At 41.0% G+C, this 25,722-nt stretch overlaps 2 protein-coding genes across 2 annotated transcripts in view; one reads left to right on the top strand and one right to left on the bottom strand.

The window, feature by feature from the left end:
- dbpa (D site albumin promoter binding protein a) overlaps window positions 1-23,011 on the bottom strand; it is a 39,918-nt gene extending 16,907 nt beyond the window's left edge. Inside the window, exons 1-3 of the mRNA XM_080863927.1 lie at window positions 22,198-23,011; window positions 16,371-16,639; window positions 14,638-14,836 (exon numbers count right to left, since the gene is read on the bottom strand). Coding sequence (XP_080720053.1) covers window positions 14,638-14,836; window positions 16,371-16,639; window positions 22,198-22,393 — 664 coding nt within the window. The 5' untranslated portion in view covers window positions 22,394-23,011. The remainder of the gene's footprint in view (window positions 1-14,637; window positions 14,837-16,370; window positions 16,640-22,197) is intronic.
- The window catches only part of LOC308384455 (uncharacterized protein), a gene marked incomplete at its 3' end in the record, with an annotated part of 118,078 nt that overhangs the window by 73,817 nt on the left and 18,539 nt on the right, over window positions 1-25,722 (top strand). The gene's annotated exons all lie outside the window — the stretch shown is intronic.

Genomic DNA, 25,722 nt, shown 5'->3' with positions numbered 1-25,722 from the left:
CCAGCCAGTAAAAGGTGTGGTAGCAGATGTAAAAGCAGTAGTGGAAACAAACTATGAGATACAGCAAGTGTGTTCCTCCAGTTGGGAGCAGTAATGAGATAAAGGTGCAGAGCAGCGATTCATTTCCTGTTTGGTTTGCTTCTGTCACAGATGACACGGACATGAACTGTGAGCTCTGCCAGCAGCTGTTTTTAACTCAAGAGCATTAGCTGGCAACGCAATACAGACGAGGAAGTGCGTTACATAAAGCGGGATCCCCTCCCTGCAATGTAAACGCTGAGGCAACTATTCACACTCCTCATCGCTGCTGCTGTCTGCTGCCAAGTTTAACTTTTGCCCATCTGGGTTAAACACATCAGGGAATCTATACAACTAACTGCAAGGTTTATCTTTCACGTAATTTACAGATATGGCTGCTTGACACTCACACAGGGCTGCAGCTAACTTACTTTAATAATAGGACGTATTTGCCTGGTCGATAAATTTACAATAGCAAAAACAATGGCTACTAAAACACAAGTTTGAATATTAATCAGAGTTCAAGGAGAAATAAAACTTCACATTTATGTAAAAGCACAGACGGGATATAAAAGACGGACGTGCTCCCAGTGACAGCGACCCACTGATTAGTAAAGACCTGTTTTGAAGCCTCAAGCTGAGCAGTTTCATCCTCACTTAGACTAAGGTGATCACAGGGTAGCAGCTTGTTGATTACAAGACCTTTTCATTTAGCATAAAACGTCTATTTTATGCTAAATGAAACCATCATTCATAAAATAATCATCTTGTTGCATTAAATAAGAGCTACACTAGCAACTGAGGCTAACAAAAGCCATCCAGAGTTTTCTGTGGTCACACAGGAAGTGAGATAATGCAGGCTTAAGGCACTTCCCTTAGCTTCCGTTTACAGACCCAAAAGTTACCTCCATCTTTAATGGAAGTCAATGCTTAAAATTGAATTAATTTATCCAAATTATAAATTTTGTGCTAGAGCCGGATATGAATTTAATTTAACCTCCTAAGACCCGAACTCTTCCACAGCAGCATTTTTTATTTCTCTTTGATATTTGGGCATATTGGGGCCCGATGAATGCAAAAACAAAGAATTACCAGATTATTTTTTTTACATTATTTTAGTTTTTAAGAAAAATAAGAGCCACATATGAGGATATTTGTTTAAAATTTTGATAGAACAGTAGCAGTATTATGTCCTCGTAAGTGGATATCAGGCCCTTGTAGAGCAAAATTGAATATTTTGGTCTAAATAACCCAAAATGTGATGTCCACATATGTGGACGCCAGGTCCTAGGAGGTTAAATCAGTAAATTACTGTAATAATCAATAATCAGTTTTGATAGTTAAATAACTTTTCTCACTTTTTGTTGGTTCCACTTTCTAAAGAGTCAGAATTGAGTAGTTATCAAATTAAAATTCGGCAGGCTTTGGACACTCGCATGTTTTTTATGATAATGTTAATGAAATTTTTGATGCACTCTTTTCAATTATAGTTTGGAATTTTTTTTTTATAATTTTTTAAAATTTGTAGTCTTAGAATTTGCGTTTTCATTGTATTTTTTAAAAAGATTGCAAAACTACAAATTAAATTAAATTAATTGCAGGTAAAAGAAATAAACAGACCTAGGCGTTTTAACTTGGAGCGATTTTTGCGAGTGTCCCATGATTCAGATCTTATTTTTGTCTCCACTCACTGATTCTTGTGCATCTGGCTTTTGTCTCTGTGTCTCACTTCACTGTCAACTTCTGAACTCACACCGACGCCCACATACACACCCAGACAGGCTCGGACTCGCCGCTGCACGCACAAACAAACAGAGCCGACCACGTGCACGTTCACGAGGGCGAAGAAACGCAACACACACCTAAACACACATGCCAGAGACAATTGAGTCCAGGTGACACACCCCGGGAGTCTTGTTCCTATTGTCAACACACTGGCTGGGAGTTATGTCACAGCAGTTTGGATATAACGGTGACCTCCTCTTCTGCTCTCTTTCCAAATCACTGCTCGTGCTCTGCCAATGGTCAGATCTGATTATGGCACACTGAGCACAGGACATGACTAGACATGTAGAAAGACCCCCATGTGGCACGGGATTTTGCAGGTTCCCCGTAACCCTGAAGAGCGGCTGTTGATTGAAAACAGCATCTGCCGTCATGCTTCGTGCTTGAGATGAAGAGAGGTTTTCTGTGCCAGAGTTTCCTTTAAAGACACATGCACAAAAAGGCTTGCCATAAATATTATGCAAACTACAACAGGACTCAAATCCACTGAAGTGAACATAAATGTGCTTTGTACAGCTGTGCCACAAAGAAAATAAATCAAAACATATTAATGCTGGGACATGTGGCTCTGTATGAGGAGACCCACGATATTCTTTTGACGACAGGAGAATAGAGAACAGCAGAGAATAAAAATGTTTTCCATGTGGCTGTGCAGATACTGACTGTCCTCTCTAAGGCTTTTCATTGTTCGTAATATACTGACTTCTAATTGGCGTGGAGGAAGTATGCACAGTAGGCATCCCTGCATTGTAGTTGCTTGGCAGAAAAGCTACCATAACAAACTGAAGAGAACCCAGACTTTCAAAAGGAGCCTTGTGGTCAATGTTTGAAGGTAAATTCAGCCGCTCGAGCACCCACGAATGAGAACAATGTAACCCTGGTGTGATCAGCTGATTGACAAATCTTGTTGCTGCTATGAAACATTAAAAGTGTTGAGGATTTTTATTCTATTTCTGATTTTACTAAATTATATCACACAGCAGCTGTCACCTGACAAAGTGCATGTCAGAATAACAATGTCTGACAAACTAAAATAGGACATTAGCTCACTTCTGAACTAACTGCTCCCTTGCACAAATTTGCTCTAATTTATGAGCAGTTCATATAATAGTATGGTTCATTTACCGCTAGCAAGCGTGCAGAGAGCTCCTCTGCCTACGCAGAAGTTTCAATGTGTCCGAAGCAGACTATTTGCAACAATCCATGTCAGATCTGAGCCTCTTTCACATGCTTGATGTGATTCTCATGCGATGTCCAGCTTTATCAGAACATCATAATAAATCATTAAGTGTTCGGACCTCAAAGCTCAGTAAAAATAAACACGGAGAACACCAACAACAGCGACCAGGATCACTGGAAGTTTCCGACTTGTTGGGCCGCCACTACTCAAACCAAACGGCATACAATTCAGGCAGCACTCCAGTTCACACTGGAGCTGGACACATGCAGTATGAAAGTGATCAGATCAGACATAACCAGTGCTAGCCAGATGTTCAGATGGAAAAGAGCAGATTGTGAACAAAGGTGCGTGACTAACAAAACGTTTTCTCGTGGCTCAGTCCTTCTCCCTCCTAAGCTCAGATAGTAAAGAATAATAACACTGTTTAAGAAAAGCTTGCATGTGCAGTATGTGATTAGCCTCTTCATCTCATTGAGGGGAAAGAGGAGGCGGATGGTTGTCACCGGTGTGTGCAGCTTTTACCCACAGAAGAGGACGACCGAGAAAAAAAGGGGTCGTGTGTTTTTAAAGGTCATTCGCACTTTGGTGAACGCACAAACAGAGGATTTGGAATCAGAGCCAAACTCGTTTTGATGGAAGGGTTTGTTTCTTGGTTTCTTTGGAGTGCTAAATTCTTATCGTCTAGATGGGGAAACATTATCTGGGCATTGTAATAAGACAGAAATGTGACTCTATCATCTTTAGCCTTTTTAAAAAATCATACATGCACTGCTTCATGAATCTGCGTTAGCTCTGCTGCCCTTAAACTCTCTCTTTCCAAACCTCCTCATCTCTGCTTTGCTTTGTCCTCAGTGTTTATTCGTTCTGTAATCTTCACTGTTTCCTCTCCCACCGCTCTCCTCATACCTCTCTCTTTCCTCCTCCAACCCCTCCCTTCCCTTCTTTCTCCCTCTACAGCTCTCCTGCCTCTCTCGCTCTGATGCTTTCTGCAGCGGCACGTGACGTGGCGGCCGCACATGGCCTGAGCGTGTGAGAGACTGAGAGAGAGAGAGCGAGCGAGAGAGAGAGATTTCAAAACATGCAAAGCAACTCTCCTGACTGAGTGCTCGCTCTCCCCCTCCAGCACTCCTCACTCGCTCTCTCTCCCTCTCTCTGTGCAGAGTCAGTGTCTGGTTTTAACCCTTCTGTCGCCAGGATTAATCACAATCCTGAATGTTAAACCGCCTGATGCCTCAGCCTGGTGTTATCCTGCATTCTCTCTCTCGTTCCTTCTTTTTTAAAGGCACAGGAGCCCATTTCTTTCACTCTTTACCCGGCTCATATTCTATTCAAATTCATAATTTATCATCTAGAATTAGACATTTCATTTGACTGGTGATGATTTCTGAGGGGTTTATCTTGGATTCTGCCAGTCTAGATGCTGGTATTTGGTTTCAGCTTGAAGTTAGACAGCTCTCTAGTTAAAAGCAGATTACAACTCTTATTTATATATATTGTTCTGAAGGCCAGGGATGACCTAATCAGTGCTTAGCTTGTCTCTCTGAGGGAAAGTGAATGCAGAAATATGTGCTGCAGTGGCTGGACTGCAACATATTCAGATTGGCTATAAGAACTATAGATAAAATGCACTTACATTTATTTCAAAATGCAAAATGCTGTAAAATAATTGTTCTTATTCAAGCTGTTGACCAATCATTGCAAATAAATAAAAAGTCGCATGTAAATCTGCTTAAGCTAGACTGATGTTGTTGCTAAAAAGACAGCGATTTTATATGATATTGTCTTGAGATCTTGACTCTATAAAAGTTTTGATTTTGGAAACACTACTCTACTGAAACCACCCCATCTCAAGCACCACTTCCTTCCCTTTCAGAACTTTTAACATGAGTTACTGCATCGAGTTACAAAAAACTGCAGCACAGCGGTAATTTAGAAATAATGGCTTCATCACATAAGCTGATTTCTCTCATGTAAAATGCGCCACTCAGGTTGAATCTCATCAGCGTGGTTGTTTTAAGTTTGACAAAAAATAATATCCATCCAGTCAATTTCTCCAAGCTTATAAGGAGAGAGTGCAGCTTACTGGTGCCATCCTCCACAACAATCCCAGTTTCTCATGTGGCCCCTTGGGAAAGTTAATTCCCCACCCCTGATCCAGCTTCTACTGCTTATGCCTGACTAACACCTACAGCTTTTCCAGAGGACACAAGTTTTTCCAGCCTTGTTAATAGACATAATCACTCCAGTGTGTCCTTTGCCTTTCCCGGGGTCTTCTCCTTACTCTGAAGGTATTTTACACCAAATGCATTTCACCTCTTGCTACTTTTGCAAATATAGCCAGTGTTTCTGGTCCATTTCACATCTGCCAAATACTCTGCTCTGACAGCCAATGGGATTGCTGTTTCCTTCCATAGCACGATCAATAGCTGGAATTATGTAACAGAAGCATTCATCAGAGGGACAGCTCAGGTTGAGTAGTTTGGACACACAGTTAGAGAGGCGAGGCTGAGATGGTCTGAGCATGTGCAGAGGAGGGATAGCACATACACTGGAATACATTAGACAAAGGACAGTGGATATGGAACTGCCAGGATGGAGGAAACCGGGAACTCCTCAGAGGAGCATCATGAATGTGGTGAAAGAGGATGTGTGGCAGAGGAGGATGTCTGGGATAGAGTGAGATTGAGGAAGATGATACACGATGGAAACCCTAAAAGGAACGACTACAGGAAGAAGAAGAAATTTTCAGAACTTACACCAAAGTCTGACAGTTTTCCTTTTTTTCTTCAAGAATCAAACATCACTCTGCACACAAACATGGACAACAAGCTTATCCTCGATTTCTGACTGCCAGTGGATTCAACATAGTCGACAGTCTATGGTAGAATCTCAACTGATTCAACTAAATTATTTGGGAAAATCAAATAGTTTTCAATTGGTACAGATCTGTATGCGCGTCCAGTCACCTTTCAGAGGAAGATAATTTCCTTATTCCCTCAGTCACTACCAACAGCCAAATGTAGGGAACCAAATCAGGTGGGATAGTCACCTTCACACCCAGCTCGCTCTTCATAGCCGACTGCAGCTGCAGTCCAGTGCTCCTCCATGTCTCACCACCTTATTGTGCTGGAGAAGGTGTCAGGCCACCTTGCACTTGACAGAGCAACACTGAGCATGTGAAATGGTGAGGGGCTGTACTAAATGTAATTCTACTTATGTCTATTGATTAGAAAAACAGGACTGAATACTCAGGTTGTTGGCAAGCACCTAAGACCACCCACCCATGGGCCCCAGAGGGTCTGATCCTGAGAGCAGAGGCCAAAACTGGCTTCAGAGCAGTGATTCTCAATTTCCTGGACCAAAAGTACAAAAACACCCTACTTTTTTTTAAAATCAGCCATCAACAGCACAAAAGAGCCCCAGTTTTATTTTACAAAAATCACAGTTTGGCATGATAACATCAGCTGAACCTTCCATTTAATTTCCAAAGAAAAATCATATTCCCTCAACTTAGTTCCACTCCATATTTTTCAAAGTCATTCACTCCCACCTACAGTGGAAAAGGAAAAAAAACACTCCGACTGTCAACAGCGCCACAAATATCCAGCATCGGCTCTACGTTCAACAACATCACATGGTCCTCATCAGAGGACGGTGTTTGTTCAACTGTCGACGCCTTCAGCTGCAGCGCTTTGAGGAATTTTCAGAAGTGCATGTGTTGGCTTAAAGCCGCCGAGCTTTAATGTGAACAGATCCAAACTCCATCTGCTGATGAAGACTCGGCGATGAGGTTAAAAGCTAAAGAAAAGCCTTCAGCTAGGATTCATCATCCATCCATTAACTATACCTGCTTATCTTTTAGAAGAGAGCTTCTCTCTGATCCACCACTCTCTGTATAGTGGTGCCTTATTTCAGTATTAAAAACACCCTGAAATAGGTACCACACTGACTTGTGAGGCCATGCACGTTGTGGCTTTTACCTCCCAAGCCAGACAGTGATTGAGCAGTGCCTCATTTGGGTTAATTTTACGTTATTACGCACAGTAAGAGAAATTTGAAGGCAACTACCCATCTAATAAATAGAGTTCTACTGCGTTTCCACATAAGGATGAAGCATAATTAAATGTAGACTCCTCAAACTTCAAGTCTAGTCCACAAATAAATCAAATCAAATCAAAGTTGCCAGTTTAGGTGCTAGCTTATTTGCCTGTTTAAGTTTCTTTAGATGCATTAAAGCCATATTCCCATGTTTGCTTTTATCTGCACTTCCCACTCAAGCTTCACCACTTCTGCTTTCAGTGTTGCTCTCCTCATGCGTCCATCTGTCTGTCTGTCAGCAGGATTTAAAAACTGAACAGATTCCCATGAAGTCTGGTTGACAGATCAGCCTCAGGCAAAAGAACATCTGATTAGATGTGGGTGGTTATTCTGATTTTCATCTTCACATTTCTTCCCAAGCGTCTCGTGTTATCCTTCCTCCACGTGTGTTAAACTGTCTGTTGTGACAAGTTGACATCAGCGAGTCAGATGTTTATTTGTCAAAATTCTCAAAAGCAAAAAAGTTCATTACAAAACACCTTAGCTGAGAAAACATGTGCGCTAGACGCTTTCGCGTTGCAGTTCAACAAGTTCATGCATCTTCAGAGTGAACTGACCTGGAAGTGTTGAAGTAAAGCTGCAGCCTGATTTAAAATACAAGCAAAGGTGAGTCATGATTATTACTTGAAGCTATGAGGCAAAGGACAGCTCTTTAAACAGAAAAAAAGGCGGAGCAGCACTGCAGCATGATAAGTACCCTGGTGGTCTGTCTTTCACTTCTTATAGTTTTTTTCTAATAATTGCACTGAAATGAGAATTTCCTGCTTTTGTGAAGCATCAGCCATGAGTGGAAATCAGAATCACACTGCAGGCATTAAATCAAGGTTGAAGTAGACCTATTCTCTGAGCCGCCACATAAAATATACATCTCCATCCATATCTCAGTTTCTCTGAGTCTGATTCGTTTCATAAACCTAAGCTAGTGAGGTACCCGTGCAGAGGACATTTGCAGACGTCCCGTAAACATGCAGGTAGTTATTAAGGTTTTGAACAGCAGACGGCTACAGGAATGCACTTGCTGATTGGGTGATTTTCTCAGCCAAACATGCCAAACAGGAAAACTGTGGGTTGTTGCATTCATCCAAACAGCATGAGTGAGTGATTGAAGTCATTTATCACAGGAGACAGAAGACAATAAATAAATACAACCAGCGCCCCCACCTTCCTGAGAACCCATCATATTTCATTTTCTATGTAACACTATGATTTCTACATAATGAGGAGAACTCTATTTTCTTTTGCTTTCATTTTAAACACTGAAACAAACGAATTGGACAAAAATACTGTTTCCACCACAAACATAATAAAGCCTTAAAGGACACGATCAAAGGCTTTCCTCCTTCAGCAGCTGAACTGTGAGGCGTCCCCAGAGGACCATGTGCACAGCAAACTATGGTGATTTCTTGCAACTACACAAAATCAAGTGGAAGTCAGTTAAACCTAACAATCACAGTTTTATTCAGAAGAATTTGTTCTTTTCTTTCGTTCTTTTTTTGGGGAAGGAAGATGGCGATAGACATCAAAATGCTGTTTGGTCTTGCTCCGAGGCTCAGCTGAGGCTCAGCGGACGGTTTTCAGGCTAAGATCTCGAATCAAAAAATGAGCCTGCGAGATTTGAGGCTGATTTTAGGGAGGAGATGAAATAAACAACATTGCATTCTGGAGCTTAATTGTGTCCACGTCCCACAGTTTCCTGATCACAGGTGCAGTTTTATGTGTGCCACAAAGAACCCCAGTATGAATATTTCAGATTTACAGCATTTTAAAGAGGAAACAGGTGAAAAATGTCACCAGAGCTGCTTGTAAAACCCCAGCTGTATCCATATTTTTGTGTTTTCCCCTCCCTCTGAACTGTTCTCCTTTTTGCCCAGAATGAATTAAAATCAAAGTAAAACATGTGCATGTGGATGAGATTATTATTTCCAGTCTATTTTCCATCTATTTCTCTTGCTGATTCTCTCTCCCCCTCTCTTTGCAGCTCTGTAGTAATACTTCAGCTCCACAACAACCTCAGGGATTTCTGGATGGATGCATCATCCTCAACCCAGTCACGTGTTTATAATTCAGAATAAAAAGCACGAGCGCGCGCACACACACACACACACACACACACACACACACACACACACACACACACACACACACAAATAGATGAAAGCATATTCACATTAAAGCCCACATAGTTGCATGCAAATGCCAAAACAGACGGCATTCTCATATGCATGTGTGAAGCTCAGCATACTGTACATACACACACCAAAAGGTGGAAAGACTAAAGGCATGCATGTACACACACACACACTAATGGTGTGTATTCATAGACTCGCACAGAAGCACTCAGGGCAGATATGAAGATTTGCAGCAGTGGTTTTCTCTCCTCTGTAGCTGCAGCTCTATCCTGGCTGAACCTTGTGAATCTCTTTCTCTGTATCTCATTTTCCAATTGTTCTCTCTCACAGTATCTGCAGCTTGTTTGCACAGAGAAACATCTCCTGTCTTATTGTTTATGACTCAGAATGAAAGAACAAACACAATGTCCCAGGCAGATTTCTGAGAATCTGATCCTGCTGGGCACCTCATCGCTCTGTTTTCCCCTCTTTCCTGTATCCAAACCCTCTTTCTGCATACTCAGAGCATTCGATTCTAGTATAAATAAAACACGGGGGGAAGCTACGCAACCTTCCCTCAAAATGATCTGATCATGGCGGCATTTTCTAAACAAAAGGGAACGTGAGGAGCAGCACCCGATATGAGCAAATTCAAACCTCGCAACGCCCACAGGTGGGTCCAATGTTTTCAGATTCACTGTTCAGACCTGCAGAATATTATTTTTAAATTCTCTGGGAGCTGACATTATGTGTCAGGCTGAATTCTGAGTGCATGGTAATAAAAGTGATGCAAAGCTTCAATGAGCAGCTGCAACAAGCTGATAGAAAATATATGAGATACTGTCATAAAGTGTGTGGGAGAACAATTTCATTTCCTCCCAAATATATATACTGTGTTTTCCATCCTTTTTGTTCACTCCAGTTAACTCTCTGCACTTTGTATCGAATACAAAAGCAATCAGCGAGTGTATTCACAGAAGAACATGAAGAGGGTTAAACAGGCATGTTTGGACAGCTTCAAATCTCATTATGTGTTAAGGTAATTTCATTTTTATCCTATGTAGTTGTGCATGTGCATCAGTAGTTAGCTAGGTTTTTTAAGGCTGGGCTATTTAAAAAATAGCCACTGTGCTTGGCTATAAGTTTGTAAAGCCCCATCCATTTAGAATTTGAGCTCCAACCACCTTGGTTTTTGAGTGTATTTGGACAAGAGAGTGGAGTGAAAAGATAACAGCTAATGCTAACAGTGTGCTGGGCAGATCGTTCAGGAGAGTAAGACAAGGATTATAAAGCTAGAGGTCACGATTTTGAAATTCCATCATGGTGGCTTAGCTTTTCATGAGCTCCACAAGGTTAATTTTCTGCTGCTGTAACTAATAAAAGCAGTGTTGCATCTGTGTGGGTAAAATGTAGCAACTTCCTGTAAAATGAATGAAATTGTCCAGATAAATATGAATGTTAAATAAAGTCTCTGTGTTATCCACCAGTCAAGAAAACAGCATCTTTGTCCTGTGTTTGTGTGTGCTGCTCCCACACCAGACACAACTAGCAAGTAAGTGGACTCAACATTGTCACATAGTGACGCATTTTCTTTCACTTGAAATTTGCTTGTAGTTTTCTCTGGATTAAAAGAAACCAAGCCATGAAAAAGCTACAAAATTACAAACTAATCAACTGCTTTGGTCCAAAGCAAACAAACTGTTGGTGTGAAAATACCCTTAAGCACCCCAAAAGCTGTATAATCTGTCTGATTATTGCATTTGAAATTCACCAAAAGGCACGAACACCACAAATGTGGTCGAGAGAACCATTTCAATGATCCAAGAACGTCTTATTTAAACCCTTAACAAAGTTCAAATTTGTGACTGAGAAAAAAAATACCTGTACAAGAATGAAGGAGGAAATCTTACATACACAGCTACATTTTAAAGCAGGCTGTAAACAGGTTTGTTTCTGCTGACATTTTAAAATGGGAGTCTATGGGGACTGACTCGCTTTTACAGTCAGCCTCAAGTGGACAAAAGAGGAACTGCAGTTATTTGCACATCTGAATCTTTAGCTCTGAAAAGTTGTGATTTTAAACATAAACACTGGTTCAGAGGATTATGTGTAATGTGAAGTAGATGAACCTGCAAATAATAACCATGCGTTTCAGCTACAAAACATTTTAGCATCTTTGAGCTCATTGTTTTGGTATAATTATTACATCATCGTTACTGTGGTTACAGCTAATATTAGAGCTGTTTTCATCCACTGTAGGCAGAGACAAAAACAAAAATTTAGCTGCAAGCTGTGAACAACTGGCTTTTGAAAACAGTGGAGTTAAGCAGATAAAGAGGCAGATATTTCCCCCAGGAGCTGTAGACCACAGAGGAGCTAAAAGAAGAGTGAGTAGTGGACTTACATTAATATGGTGTACAAAAATGCATCTTCAAATGAAAGCTAATGCTGCTCTGTATCACCTGGATGTACAAATAAACAACTGTTTGGTGATATGTCATATTCATACCCATCTACAAAGCTTATAGATTATGGAGCAAGAGCAAAGAAAGAGACTATGCTGGCATATGGTATAAACGCATTGAGTTAAAGCCTTAAGTCTTCTTGATACAGCAGACACATGAGAGATTGTTATATGACTGTGCTTGGCCTTTGCAGAAGAGCATTTATGCATATTTTTAGGTACAGATATGGCAAACCGTCCAATCCACAGGGTGCTGTATGCAAAGACGAAGACAAACACTTTTTGCCTTCATTTATGATCTCACAGATTAGACCCAGCTTCGCTCTTTGTCTAACCGGTGACATTTTGACGACAAGACGAAGCATCACAAATGAGTAAAAAAATGCTAAAATAATTGTAGCATAGATAACACAAACAAAATTAGGCTCTCTTGTTCCGTCTCCACACATCTTAACATGCTCATACAATCATTATCGTATAATGGCTGAACGTTTACAAAGAATGTGGCAGTCTGTTGTCAATAAATCACCACAAAATTAGCTGTGATGAATCACTGGATGGCTCGCGGGACAAAAAAACATGACGGTCAGCGTTAGAAAGAACGGCTTTGTGGTTTCAATTAGTCAAAACTGGAAGTTGTCAGGCTTGTGAAATCTCAAAAAGGAAAGCGAAAAAAAGAAAAAGACAGATGGACAGAAAGGTTGTTCTGATGTTCTGGCAGTTCTGGTTCACATCAAATGCAGCAGAGAGAGGAAACAATAAATTATGAATATATAACGGATGATAACAGCCTGGTGGAGAGAACCGAGGAGGGCCAGAGAACAGGGTGTCAGCCATTCATCGCGCTGAGATATAATTAGAGAGAATCCTGATCTGGTTATTGTTAGAGGCACCGAACGCTTGAGTTGTGCGAGTTAATATAATGCATTGTGGGCCTCGATGCTCATTAGTGCCAGATCACATCGAGGCCTCTTGCACATACAGCTTCATATATGTCTGAAGGCATTAGTTGCAGCACAAATGCTGCCTTCTCACATGAAGATGTTTTAAACTCACTGCAGAAAAAGAAAAGCTTGCTCATTTTTAAGATTGTTATGAATCTTTTTAATGATTAACAATCTTAAAAATATATATTTTTAAATATTTCCCCTTATAACCTCATTCTTACGGAGCCCCGCAGGGGACATGGGAGAAAAAAAATTAAGACGGACTTTTGCGAGATCTCGCAAAGGTTTTGCGAGATCTCGCAAAACAAACTCGGGATCTCGCAAAAGTTTTGGCTGCATTCTTCGGACGCCGGCTCGAAGCCGACCGGGAGGTCGAGGCACGATGTGCCAGGAAAGCGGTGTTCCTCCCGGCTGTAGTAGGTCTCGACCTACCGTTAGCTTCGAGCTAACAGGAGGTCGAAGGCCGAAGAATGCGGCTAAAACTTTTGCGAGATCTCGCAAAAGTTTTGCGAGAGCCCGTGTTTGTTTTGCGAGATCCTGAGTTTGTTTTGCGAGATCTCGCAAAAGTCCGTCTTAATTTTTTTTTTCTCCCATGTCCCCTGCGGGGCTCCATACATTCTGGTTAGTAGTATTTTGACTGGTAGTTTAAGTAAATAACCTCTGGACAACATATTAATTTGTGAAAATTGGTAAAAAAAAATAAATAAATAAAATATGACTTTCTTAGTCATGAAAATCATCCATCCAGAGGTAATGAAAGTCTCCCTTTTTCTGACCAGGAGGGCAAAATTCAGCTAACCATTATACATGGTAAACAATATCTGACAAGCTAAATAGACTAAAAAATAAAATAAAATAAAATAAAATAAAAGAGCTAAATGGATTAACAAGCAGCTTGCCAAAAATTGCAATACCTCTAGTGGCCACTTGAGGCAGGCTCCAAAGCAAGCCAGTCCTCATGGACACCCACGATAAAAAGTCCTGCTTTACAACAGAAGTAAAAATGTTTGCAGCCAGGTGGAAAATGCTTTTAGTGTCTGTGGATGGTGTTTGGCCTTCATAACAACTGTACAAGGGTTGAAATTTTGAAATTTCAACCTTTAAGTTTTTTCCAGACTTAACATTAGGAACAGGGTTGACCCTTAACTGCAGCTCTGAACAGTTTGTCATGCCTTTTGAAGCATTTTAATGCAATTATCTTCAAAATTACATGACTTGATATCTGGTTAATTTTTCACAACAGCTGATTCAAGAAGTCTGCTCTCTAGCTGTGGCTCATTAGATAATAGTATGTTATTAGTATGTTATTTAATTAGTAACATAATTAGTAACTTAATTATATCTAATTAGTAGCTTTAAATTTCGGTGATTTTACTCCCATTGACACCTTTGTTGTGATTTGGCGCTATATAAATAAAATTGAATTGAATTGAATTGAACATCGAGCACCTAGCCATGCAATCTGCCTTTATAAACATTTGTGAAAGAAAGAGCCGAGCTCACTGGATTTGAACTGGTACTGTAAGACTCCACTGTTACAACAAGTCAGTTTGTGAACATTTCTTTCCTTCTAGATTATAAATGATCAACTCGTACTGCTATTATTGCAAAGTGGAAGCATTTAGAAGCACAACAACTCAGCCATGAAGTGGCAGACCTCAAAGTTACAGAGCTACTGAGTGCTGAGATAGCTGAGATAGTGCTGAACTAGCAGGCAGCATTATATTAATTTCCCATAATGCCCATTTTAATGGGTCAAAAATGTATAAAACTGCTCAGCAGCAACATCACATTCAATAAAACTGTGTTATAGATGAGCCTGTAAATAACTTTGTAGCTCATTTTTCAATAATGTCACAGAAACTACTTTCCAAGGACCAACTGAGAACCTTCAAATGTCTATTTTATGCCTGACCACAACAAACAAAACCACAAAATATTCAGTTTACCATCACACTATAAAAAATAAATAACATACAATTCTCACACAAGAATTAACTAAATGTAAGGACTGTTTTAAAATTCCCAATCACTCACCATGTAGACACTCAGGTCCTCCCATCATGCTTTGCTGCTGTTGAGGTGGTGGCGGCTGTGGTTGTGGTTGGACGGTCTCCAGTCCAAGCAGTGAAGAAGAAGAGGATGAGGAGGACATGGAGGAGGAAGAGGAGGAGCAGGGCGGAGGAGAGGTGGGAGGACACTGAGAACTCTGGTTAGGCACCGCAGACTGGGAGCTCTGGGAGGAGAACACAAACAAAAGCAGAAATTGTAATCAGAAGAAATTTGGCTTAAAGCGGGAGGAGCTAAAACAGCTTGTGTCAAATAGAAGATGAACAGAGGTGCTACACAAATACACAGGATAAGATGAATGTGAAATGAAAGTATGTGATATGAAAGTACTATTTTCAATGATGAATCATGCAGTGCTGCTCCAGCAGTGTCCAGGAATGGTTCTTTTGAAATCTCATTAGTGCTTTAAGGATTTCTTCAAATTAAAATAGTTCATTAGCTTATAACAGAGCAATGGCAGTATAAGGTTAGCTTAAAGTCCAAAGATTAATCTCACAGTGTAGTGCATGGCCCTATGATCGTGACTTATTCACAATTCAGAAGAAACAATGGGACTGATAGACATTAGCCAGCAAACTAAGCAGCTAGCAAGCTGTGCAGAGAAAGGTTAAAGGTGCGCTTACATCATGCCAGCATGATTTCAACTTTAAAATCATGCTTCATATTTGAAATATTCATTAATTATCTGAATTACAAAGTGCGTCCAAACGCTCACAGCAGGATCTTTTCCTACTTTTACATTGCATTTCAATATTTTTTACATTCCTTGCTAGTCTGTTGGACTGTTTCTATGTTATTCCAGTAGAGTTCTAATATATTACAAGGTTTAAGAAAAATGCTCTACAGATGCCACAGAAAGCAGAGATGATGTCGCTCTTTACATGATGTATTTTATTTCGCTCATTCCTCCTTTGGATGCAGCCGCAGGCTGTGAGCAGCTGCAGCTGCTAGTGAATCCGTGGCTATAATATGGTTACTGCTCAGACTACTGCAAATGCAAATAAGAAGAGGTGGATGGCAATGCATGCAGAGCCTGCACTGCAAGTGAACACTGCGAGTAGCTAAAAAATAAATAAACGGGAAAGCGTACGTAGTTTTAAAAAAACATAACCGTTGAAATCTCCAAAAAACATCTGAATTGCAGTTAATTGACTTCCAGTGATCGTAGTGAAGGTCGTTTCAGTTTATCAACACAAGTCTCTGCAGTTCCCACCAGAATGAGTTGCAGAACGCCAAAGATGTTTTTCAGGTAAAAAAAAATATATGATAAGAGTAGTGAGAGACTGAACTGCTCCATTTGCCACCTTGGCTGCTGACAACAAATTAACACTGAAGGGTTACAGCGAGCTAAGAATGTTTATCTTGAAACTGAAGCCGCATTGTAACAAGAGCATTTCCACCTTATTAAAAAATCCTGGAAACACTCCTGCACTGCAAGCATTGAAGAATCAGCTGGCTCCTTTTGTGACAATGAAGACTAAACGATGACTGGCCAGATAACTGGTAAACTAGCACAGTTTAGCATTAGCTCACTCATCTGAGGTTTTCTCTTGAGGAAATGATGATGTTCCTGCAACTGTTTCATTAACATCTGTGCTGAATAAACATTAAATTGTCTTCTTCCACTATAACGTCTTTTGGTTTGGCAAAATTGAGGTATGATTCATAAACCTGTGGTTTTTGATCTCCATCTATTTTACCTGCGAGGGGATCTGGGCAGTAGCAGAGCTGGGCCCATTGCTGTGCATCCCCATCCCATTCTCAGTCAGGAACTCCTCCAAGTCCATGTACTGCAGCTGGAACAGGCCTCCATCACACGGCAGGGTCCTCTCCCACAGCAGCGGGCCCAGGAAGGCTGACTGTGAGTTGGGTCGCAGTGCGCCAGAGCCCGGGGTTCCTCCCACCCCATTTGCTCCACCGGCACTGACACCCAGAGAGTCTTCATCAGAGTCCAGAGGCTTGTCTTTGTCTGAAGAGAGAAGAGAGTGAGATATCTTCCATTAAGCTGCTAACATTAGTTCTGTTGTTTCGTCTGCTCTGACTAAAGTATGCAATGAAACTCATTCATCCTTCTTTTTCAAGTGTTTGCAACGATAACTCATATTCGTTCAGCATCAGACAACAAACATTTTCAGTGTTTTCTTTCAAAAATGGCTCAAACTACAAAACCCTAAAGTTCTCATCCACATATTTATGTAGTTTAATTGCAGTCCTTTGGTGGAATCTGTATCACAAAGAACTCTATATATTAGACACCTAAAAACTTATCTGTGCATGTGCTATTTTGCAGATGCACAGATAGGTTTGTGCATCTGCACAAACCTATCATGTTCTTCCCATGATGACTCAGCAATGGCAATAGAGCTCAGGACCCCTAAGCATCGTTTTTACTAGTGCAGCTGTGAAGGTTCATAACCTAAAACACTGCTTTCAGTTCCTTAATGTAAGCAAACAAGAATCTGGGAAACTACTGGTTTTTCCTTTGGGGGACTCTGACAGATTTTCTGGATTTCCACTGTCGCTAGCAGATGTTCAGGCCACATCTTCTATTTCTATCTGCCAGACATTGTTTGTGAATGCAGATGAATCTTTAGAAAAACACTGAATCGTCATCATGCATTGGTTATTCAATGCAATTCAGTAATTACCAGCCCTCTTTTGTTCGCCACATAGACCTTTTAAATGCATACAACCAAAGCCTGCTCAAATATGTCTGGTCAATCGGACTACAAAAAGTCTCCGAACAAAACCCAGGAAACTTCCCAGAACACAAAACACAATCGAGGTTAACCTCCTGCCAGCCACTGTATCACTGACAAACCACTGAGGGGTAGGGTTAGGCTGTACTTCAGCTACGTGTTTTTAAAGACTAATTTCAGAAACTAGACAACATTATCTTCCATGCATTTAACGTCTTTTATATGATTTCCATCTGAGAGGTAAAAGAGGTGAAAACAAATCCATACAGATGGACCACTGGGAGCCTGAACTTAACCCTAACCAAGTCACTGGTGATCGAATGGATGTTAAGAGGTTAATCAAACACAAGTGACAGCAAAAGTAAGCAGAAAACCAACCAAAACTGCAAAATGCAAAAATCCCTAACACCACCCACAGTTTCCTGGTTTAAAGACCGGTCTCTCTCTCTACCATAAGTGGTATCATCCAGTTCAGAGCAACAATGTCACGTGCTCCAGCTGGCAGCTTCTGAGGAAACATCAGAATGGTTTCTTTAAGATAAGAATCGCTTATCCTGAGCTGAACACTGCATCCTAAACAGTTTAACATGGATACAGGTAGTATTAAGGGGTGTCCACACAGGAAGAGACTAGCATGGATGTATCACTGAATGTCAATGTCTGGGAGCGAAAGATAAAGTTGATATGACTGGCTGAAAAACACATGATAGCGTCACCTACACCCCTGGTGACCTGCCGTCAGCTACAAAGCAATGGCTTCATGCTTATTTCAAAAGAATCCTTTGAGAATTTGAAGTAACATCTGATCGATATACAGCCTGAGGTTGGTTTCTTGTGCAATTCAGCTCACTGCGGCTCAAAGAGGATCAGACTGACATGACTTTTGCTTCACAAAGCATGAAAATAATTTTAAAAAGAGAAGCCACACAAGCCAACAAAGATCCAACAAAGGCTTGTGCCACTGCCTGGCACACATGTCCTTATCACCCTATAAAGCACTTAGCCACAATCATTAAAAGGCACCTATAAATAAATTGAGCGACCTTGCACTCTGACCTCATCGTGAAAATCCGATGGAAAGATTAACCATCAATAAACCATCACCAGAAAAAAAGGGATTGTTAAAAGAACAGGAAATAAAGGGAAGCACTTCATGGAAATATAGACAATGATAGCTTTGTACTCTGCCCCTTTGGTTATATTGTTCAAAAGGATTACATTGCCAAAAGCCCATATTGAGGAAGTGGCACGCTGAAGAATAAAGCCCCATAAAACAGCACTAAAAGAGCATATTTAACAGGGCTGGAATGACACAGAGACAGACTGTGAGTTGTGAAGAAAAGTGAGAGGCTGGAGAGAGTATCAGTGAGGCTGGAAACTTATATTTAAACGGATTAAAGTATATAAAGACGTGAGAGATCACAGCAGTGGATGGACAGATAGGTACTCAGAAGGTGGGAGGAGTAGAAAATAATCTGTCTCTGGCAGTATCTTAATCATCTGGCTGCCAGTGTAGTAAGTTTAGCTACAACCAGAGCACAAAACTCACAATCTTTGCTTTCTGGAGACTGTTTGGTTCTGTAGTTTAAGATGCTTCAAAGCTAATGTTCGTGATTTTAAAATAAAAAGAGCAAAAAAAGAGAGATGCAAAATAAACTTAAGAAGAAGACAAATAAGTGAAGTATCCCAGAAACAACATTCAGGTGGAACATTTGCAGCCTGATTTATGGCTATTCCTTACGTTTGGTGGTGCAATCACCATAGCAACAACAACCAATCACTAACAAGGCAAGCTAAGCGAGTTTTCATCGGCCTGCCTGTTGTGAAATTTGTTCGTAGATAGCGGGCTGATTATTCACCACAATGATCGATTTCTCCAACGTGTTGATGCCAAACTGCAAAAGCAGCCACCTCACGCTCTCTGTATATTTACTTGACCTGATTTGACTAGTCTGTGTGTGTTAGCCCTGTGATAGTCTGGTGACTTGTCCACTGTGTACCCTGCCTCACGCCCTGTGACAGCTGGGATAGGCTGCATGCCAGCACAACTCTGAAGTGGATAAGCAGTTAAGAAAATGAGATGAATGGATGGATGATGTGACTGGTAGCAGTGGTGTCGGTAATTGCAAAGTTGAACTTTTCTCAACTTTTCAGGGCGACCAACGTGAAGGAAAGAACTCACAATTCTATTTGGCGGTACATATTGTCATTCAAAATAAATGAGAATCCGGCCTAAATGCCTCCAGGTCACTTAAATTTTTCCAGGAAAAACAGCTCCTTTACAGTTAGTTGATTTTGCAACTGATCTAAAGCCGACGGAGAAGCAAATTGGAATGTCCTTTTTCCAAATCTAATCCAAGCTTTAGGGACAGACAAAAGAAAAAAAGTCTTGGGATCAAATTCAATGACTTCTTATACTTTTTTGACAGATATAGGTCAGTAAGTGAGATTGGAGCAGGCCGAGAGCTTCCTAATAAGAAATAAAAGGGCAAAGCAACCATCCAACTTGAGCATACAATATGCAACAATGCATAAGCTTTAAGGTTTGCAGTGACTATCAGGCATTGTGACAGACAGTATCTAGCACATGAAAGCATTGCAAAAACACATAAAGGTGGTAGCAGCAGATCTTTTTCTTGCATTAAAATAAACATGGTATACTCTCAAGTATATACTCAGTTCAGCTGAGTCAAACTAGCCACAGTGTCGAGCAGACACTTCTAAGATATCACAGGAGCTTAAGTGAAGTAATTCAAGTGCAAAGGAAAATGAAAAGATAATCTAAAAGCAACAGAGGGCAAAGTCATTAAAAGACATGGGGAAATCCCTTTTCTGTAAAGCAGCGTGAGGAGGACCAGAGGGCGAATGGATGGGAGGAATAAGTGGAAGTGACACAGCTTAATCAAAGTGACACTTTGAACTCAAGTGGACAAGTCATTAAAATCTGAGAGACTGCGAACTGACCCGCAGCACAGCAGAGAGGAGAGGAAACGTGGCAGTGGAGGCTTGGAAGGAGAGATGATCCATGCAAATAGGAGTGAAATGTGCAAAAAGAAGAGAGAGAGAGAGATTTACAAGGGGAGGAAGAGGAGAGGGATGCAAATAAATGGCTTTGGAAAAAAAATAAGTCTGGGTGATGAGAGTAAAAGATGAAGACAGAGAGGAAGGGAGACAAAAACCTGAGAAAATATAAATCAGCGGAGGGACCGCTGTGTGAAGCGAGTGGAAGACGAGAAGAGAGCAAGACAGGAAAGTGTGAGAGGGAAAACTCAAAGACATGCAATACAGAGAGCGAGAGAGAGAGAGGGAGGGAGATGTGCTAGATAGAGTGGGTGTTTGTGAAGGCGTCAAACAAAGCTAGCCGGGGGGGGGCAAGGCAAAGGGCTGCATTGTGGAAGGGGAACAGCAGCTAAATCAGGGGCAAAAACATCTTCTTTATGCCCCTGAATGCCTCTCCTCTCATTAGGAGGATACTGTACAGAGCTGCTTTCTGACTCCATGGAGAGACTGTCAACTGTGTTCACCATCATCTCCTCCTCCTCTTCCTGCTCCACAGAAAGGAGCTGTAGTGGCACCAAAAAGCCACCAGGGGCCAACAACATGCAGGGAGCCACTGGACAGTGCCATTCCTTTGCCCCCCGACCCCTCTCTGTGAATGTGTGTGTTCAGTTGTATCCACACTCATGAGGCACTGACTCTTGACAACCTTCTGTTCTTGTGAGGACATGTTTTTTATCTCTTCGTGTTAAATAAATGTGTTTTAATTGAGGTTTAACTTAATTTACTGGTACTCAGCGGAAGAGAATCAATGCAAATCGCTGCCTCGCAAGTGTGCGTATGCGTGTGACAGCAGCTGACTGGGAGTTATAATATCCCCACAGCAAGAGAGAGGAAGGAGAAGCAGGCTGGTTAATATTTGTTGTGGCAGCTGGAGGATGGGAAATAACTCAATCCCACTCAGTAACCTTTATTTAAACAAACCAAACGACTGCTGCTTCTGCTGCTTTGGCTGGATTTTTGATGGCATCCACTCCAGATTGTGTTTCTTTTTTTACACCCTCTTCTTCCCTCCTCCTCTTCCTCCTCCTCCTCCTCATCTAGATCATTTCACTTCACCACCACCAAATGCAAAAGGGAAGCGTTTAATATAAAAATGCAGCAGGCCAGAAGGAGGAAAGCTTGCAAAGAAAACAATGTCCATGTGAGTGTGTGTTGGATAAGCAGGGCCTCCTCTGTGTTTTACAATCACACCTACCCACTCAGTCACATGCACACACACACGTTCACACACTCATGAATAATCCCTGTGACATTTCTGCAAAGAATATAAGCTACTGTTTATTGTTTGTTTTTCAAATCAGAGCTGCAGCCCTTTATTTCTTTCAATATCTCTTAATTATCTTCTTCTTCTTTTTTAATCCTCATGACAGCAGCTGGTAATGTGTCCAAAACCCTAATATAATCAGCTTAAAATCAAGCAGCCATTTTTCCACATATGAAAATTTTGGGAACAAAGGCCAAATCTGGCTTTTTCAGCTGAGTAAAGGGATTGAAAACGTGGCCCAATAAGTCCTTAATCACAAATTTACAGATAAATTTTGCAAATGTGTGCGAAAAGCTTTGTAAATAAAGTTTATCTTTACTCTCCTTTAGTACACTTAATGTGGACATTTCCTATATGCATCACACATACATAATACAGGCCTATACTGCGCTTGCAATACAATGAAATTGGCCTCTGTAGGCTGAGGTATTTCCCTAGTGGCCCTTTAAGGAGTTTGTTCCTATTGGATCCCTTACTCACACGGGTACACGTGCCCACACTCACCTTTCATCTCGCAACAGTCCTTGGGGCCTCTCTGGTCTGCCTTGATTGGCACCTGAAGCAGAGACTTCAGGTTGGTCATAGAGGTCAGGTGTCCACCTTGGGGGCCGCTTCCAGCCGGGTTGCTGGCCCCAAACTGAGGGCTTGTGGCCCCGGCAGGAAGATCCGGTGGTAGGAGCTGGGTGAGAGGCCTTGACATAACTTCTCGGGGGGAATAAGAGGAGGAGGAGGAGGAGGACAGGAGGAGGTGAGGGTAGGAGGAAGTGGAGTGGGGCAACCTGCAAGAGACCGTAAGATCAAAATAATCCACTTAGTGATGCTAATTGACGGGCGCGCCTTCAAAAGGTGCGCGGACAGGTGACGCGTGTGCGCTCAGGGTGTCCACCTGATTGTCGCCAGTCCCATGCAAGAAAATGTGCGAAAGAAAAAAAACGAAACAAAAAAGAAAAAAGAGGGAGGATTTATATCCAAAATGGCACCATGTTGACCGAGTCTAATTCATCCTCCAGGAGTAGCTGTCAGTCGGTTAGTTGGTCGGTCGATCGCTCGGTGAGTCCAGAGGGAGCTATAAACAATATTAAGAGAGCAGAAATAAAGGCAGTAGAAACAGCGGAGTACAGTCGAGTCGCGGCGGTGGGAAGTCTCCAAGACAGAAAAGAGCGAAGAACAAAAAGAGGGGCGAAAAAATGACAAGATGACGGAAATAAAGAGATCCCCCGGAAAAAATAATAATATCCAGTAGTATGAGAGACGGATAGATGGGGCTGATGGCTCTTATTTTCCTCTCTCTCCCTCTCTCTCCCTCTCTGCCAGTCAGCTGGAACCAACACGGGCCGCTCGTGTGACGTCACCGCTCACGGGGGAAAGGCGCTTGGGGGCGTGGATCGTTTGCATACAGCGGCAACGCCCACACAGCCCAATTGACCACGCCTCTCCCTCCCGTGTACTCAGAGTCTCGGCGCTGCATTTATGACTAGTTTAAAATTTGGTAAATGTGAACTTCAAATTATTTTGCTCTTTCTCCTTTGTTTTTTTTCAGGGAAACTGAACAAAACGTTTAATCTCATGACAAAAAATAAGTCCTGTACCCGATGTTGACATTCCCATGTATAATAGAGGTCCTTCTGGTCGTCCAAAAACAAAAAACTATTGGGACTGCAGTCAAGAAATTAAATGAATGTCTATGACTGACAGTTAATGTGGTTACTAATTAAGAAATGTTGAAAATGTTTCTGATTAAACGATCACACAATGTTAAAAATGTTAAAAAGCAAGGATGCAGCTCAAGGATAAATTATATTATTTTGCTATCAGCTTACAATACATGCTAGATTCAAGCTGAACAAAATAAACCAAAAAAAAAGGGAAAAACGCAAAACAATTAAGTTAAAGTGCAAACATAAAACATGAAGGCCTAACAATGTAAATGCATAAAATAAAACACAAGCTAAAACGATGGCAGCTAGAAAATATAATATAAAATAAACTTTTATGGAAGAAAATATGTTAAATTTCATAAAAGTATGAAAACAACAGATAAAAAATATGGTAAATGTTATTAAAAAATTAAGCAAAATAACATTTATTTAATAAAAAGAACAAGAAAATAATGTTATAAAAATGTAAAATTACAAGATTACTAAAACGCTACCGCTTCTCGTGAATGCAACACACATTGACACTAAAACGTGACGCCTCCATGAAGTTTCAGCCAATAGCGGCCGCATGTGATAATTCCTGGATGGCCCGTGAACACGCCTCGCCCCGCCCCTCTTCTCTCACGCTGTCACTTAAACAGCGAAAGCAGAGCCCGCCGCGTGTGTGTGTGTACTAAAATGAGATGCAGCTCCTGAAACGTCAGGATGTTTACCTTTTCCACTTCCTTATCTGAGCAATAAGGGAAAATACGATTACTTTTACCCCGAGTTCAAACGCGAACAAACACAAACGGTCTTACCATTTCCTCCACACTAAAAACATATACACGCTATTCTTTTTAACAAAAGAGACACTTAAATAAAGGCCCGCTCTATTATACTGGCAGTACACCGAAACCATTGTTTCCTTGAATATTGTGAGTATGTTTTAACTCATACATAAATTTTTTGCTGCGAGGCTTCAAAATAATAGAATAAAAGTCATTGAATTGTCTCAAATCTGATAAAACCACCCGAGGAGCGGCACCTCGTCTGTTTTCTCCCTGTTGGATGTCCCTATCTGACTCTCGCGCTCTCAACAACAAGCACATGGACCCGGCACGCGCCGACTGTTGCCTACCGGCGACTGTGCAGCGCTGCTATTGGCTGAATCTAGGTCACTCGCTGCGGCTCTCAGCGCTCTATTGGCTATAAATAGGTCACAGTCTCCGCCCACAGATTTCCCCATGCCATGGCCGCGTGAGAGCACGGTTGGAGGGAAGGAGGGGGGTGTTTATGTTTCACTTCTGAAGGATCCATTAAAGATCATATTTACCTTTTCATCGTAAATGTTCCGAAGGCACAGACAAACTAAGGCAAAGTAAACAAAAAATACAGCAAGGACTTCATAAAACAAAGACAACGTTAATAAAACGGATAAACAGCAAATAAACAATAAATGATCCAAAAGCTCTTAATTTTGTTTACACTTTAAAACCATTTTTAGCATTTCAGTGATTTTTTACTACAATGAAGTATTTTTGCTGATTATTAATTATTAATATTTCCGTCATATTTTGAGTGTTTTGTTTTGTATGCTTTTTAGTTACATGTTTGAACTTTTTTCCTATGTTACCAGACAGATAAAGTTGAGTTCTAAATCTACATCAGTGGATTTCATACCAGTCTGTATGAAATTCTTAATTTTTCTTATTCTTCGATCATCTGTCTCTATCTCACCCCACCCCTATAGTTCTCCTCTGTCACACCAGCACATCTGCATGTCCTCCACTAGATCCATGAACCTCCTCTGTGGTCTTTGTCAACACCTTGTTGTCCAGTATTTCCACTATCTCTCCTCTGCACATGTCCGAACCATCTCAGACTCACTTCACTAACTTTGTCTCCAAACCTCTAAAGCTAACTTGTTCTTAACTCCACTTAAGATACCACCTGCAACTTGGCTTCCTGTCTTTAGTGTGAAAGAAGCAAAAACATTTTTATTATCATCTTCTTTTTTTATCCAGGCAAAAGTCAAGTTAGCAGACACGTAACAATTAAAAAAAACCATATGTGTGATTTTGGCCTTTAGAAAAGAACCCAAGTGTTTTGGCAAGCATTAAATCATTATAATAAACTACATAAAAAGCGGGCTATAATAATACTATTATTGCTATTAAAGAGCTCTTTTCGATGTGAAACATACCTCAAAATACTGGTGTACTTTATTTTGTCTTCTAAAACAAAGTCATTTCTGTTTAAATGTTAGCCATACGCTAGCATTGCAAACCAAACTAGCAGAAGTCATTATTACAACATCCTGTAAATGAACGAAAAATGCAACTGGTTTAAAACGTGACTTCTGCTGCTGTCATTCATGGTTCCTGGAAGC

Source organism: Rhamphochromis sp. 'chilingali' (assembly GCF_963969265.1).
Source record: "Rhamphochromis sp. 'chilingali' genome assembly, chromosome: 17".
In the NCBI taxonomy this organism is placed as follows: Eukaryota; Metazoa; Chordata; class Actinopteri; order Cichliformes; family Cichlidae; genus Rhamphochromis; species Rhamphochromis sp. 'chilingali'.
The sequence above is the reverse complement of the archived record's forward strand: the minus strand, read 5'-3'. Positions and strand labels throughout refer to the sequence as shown.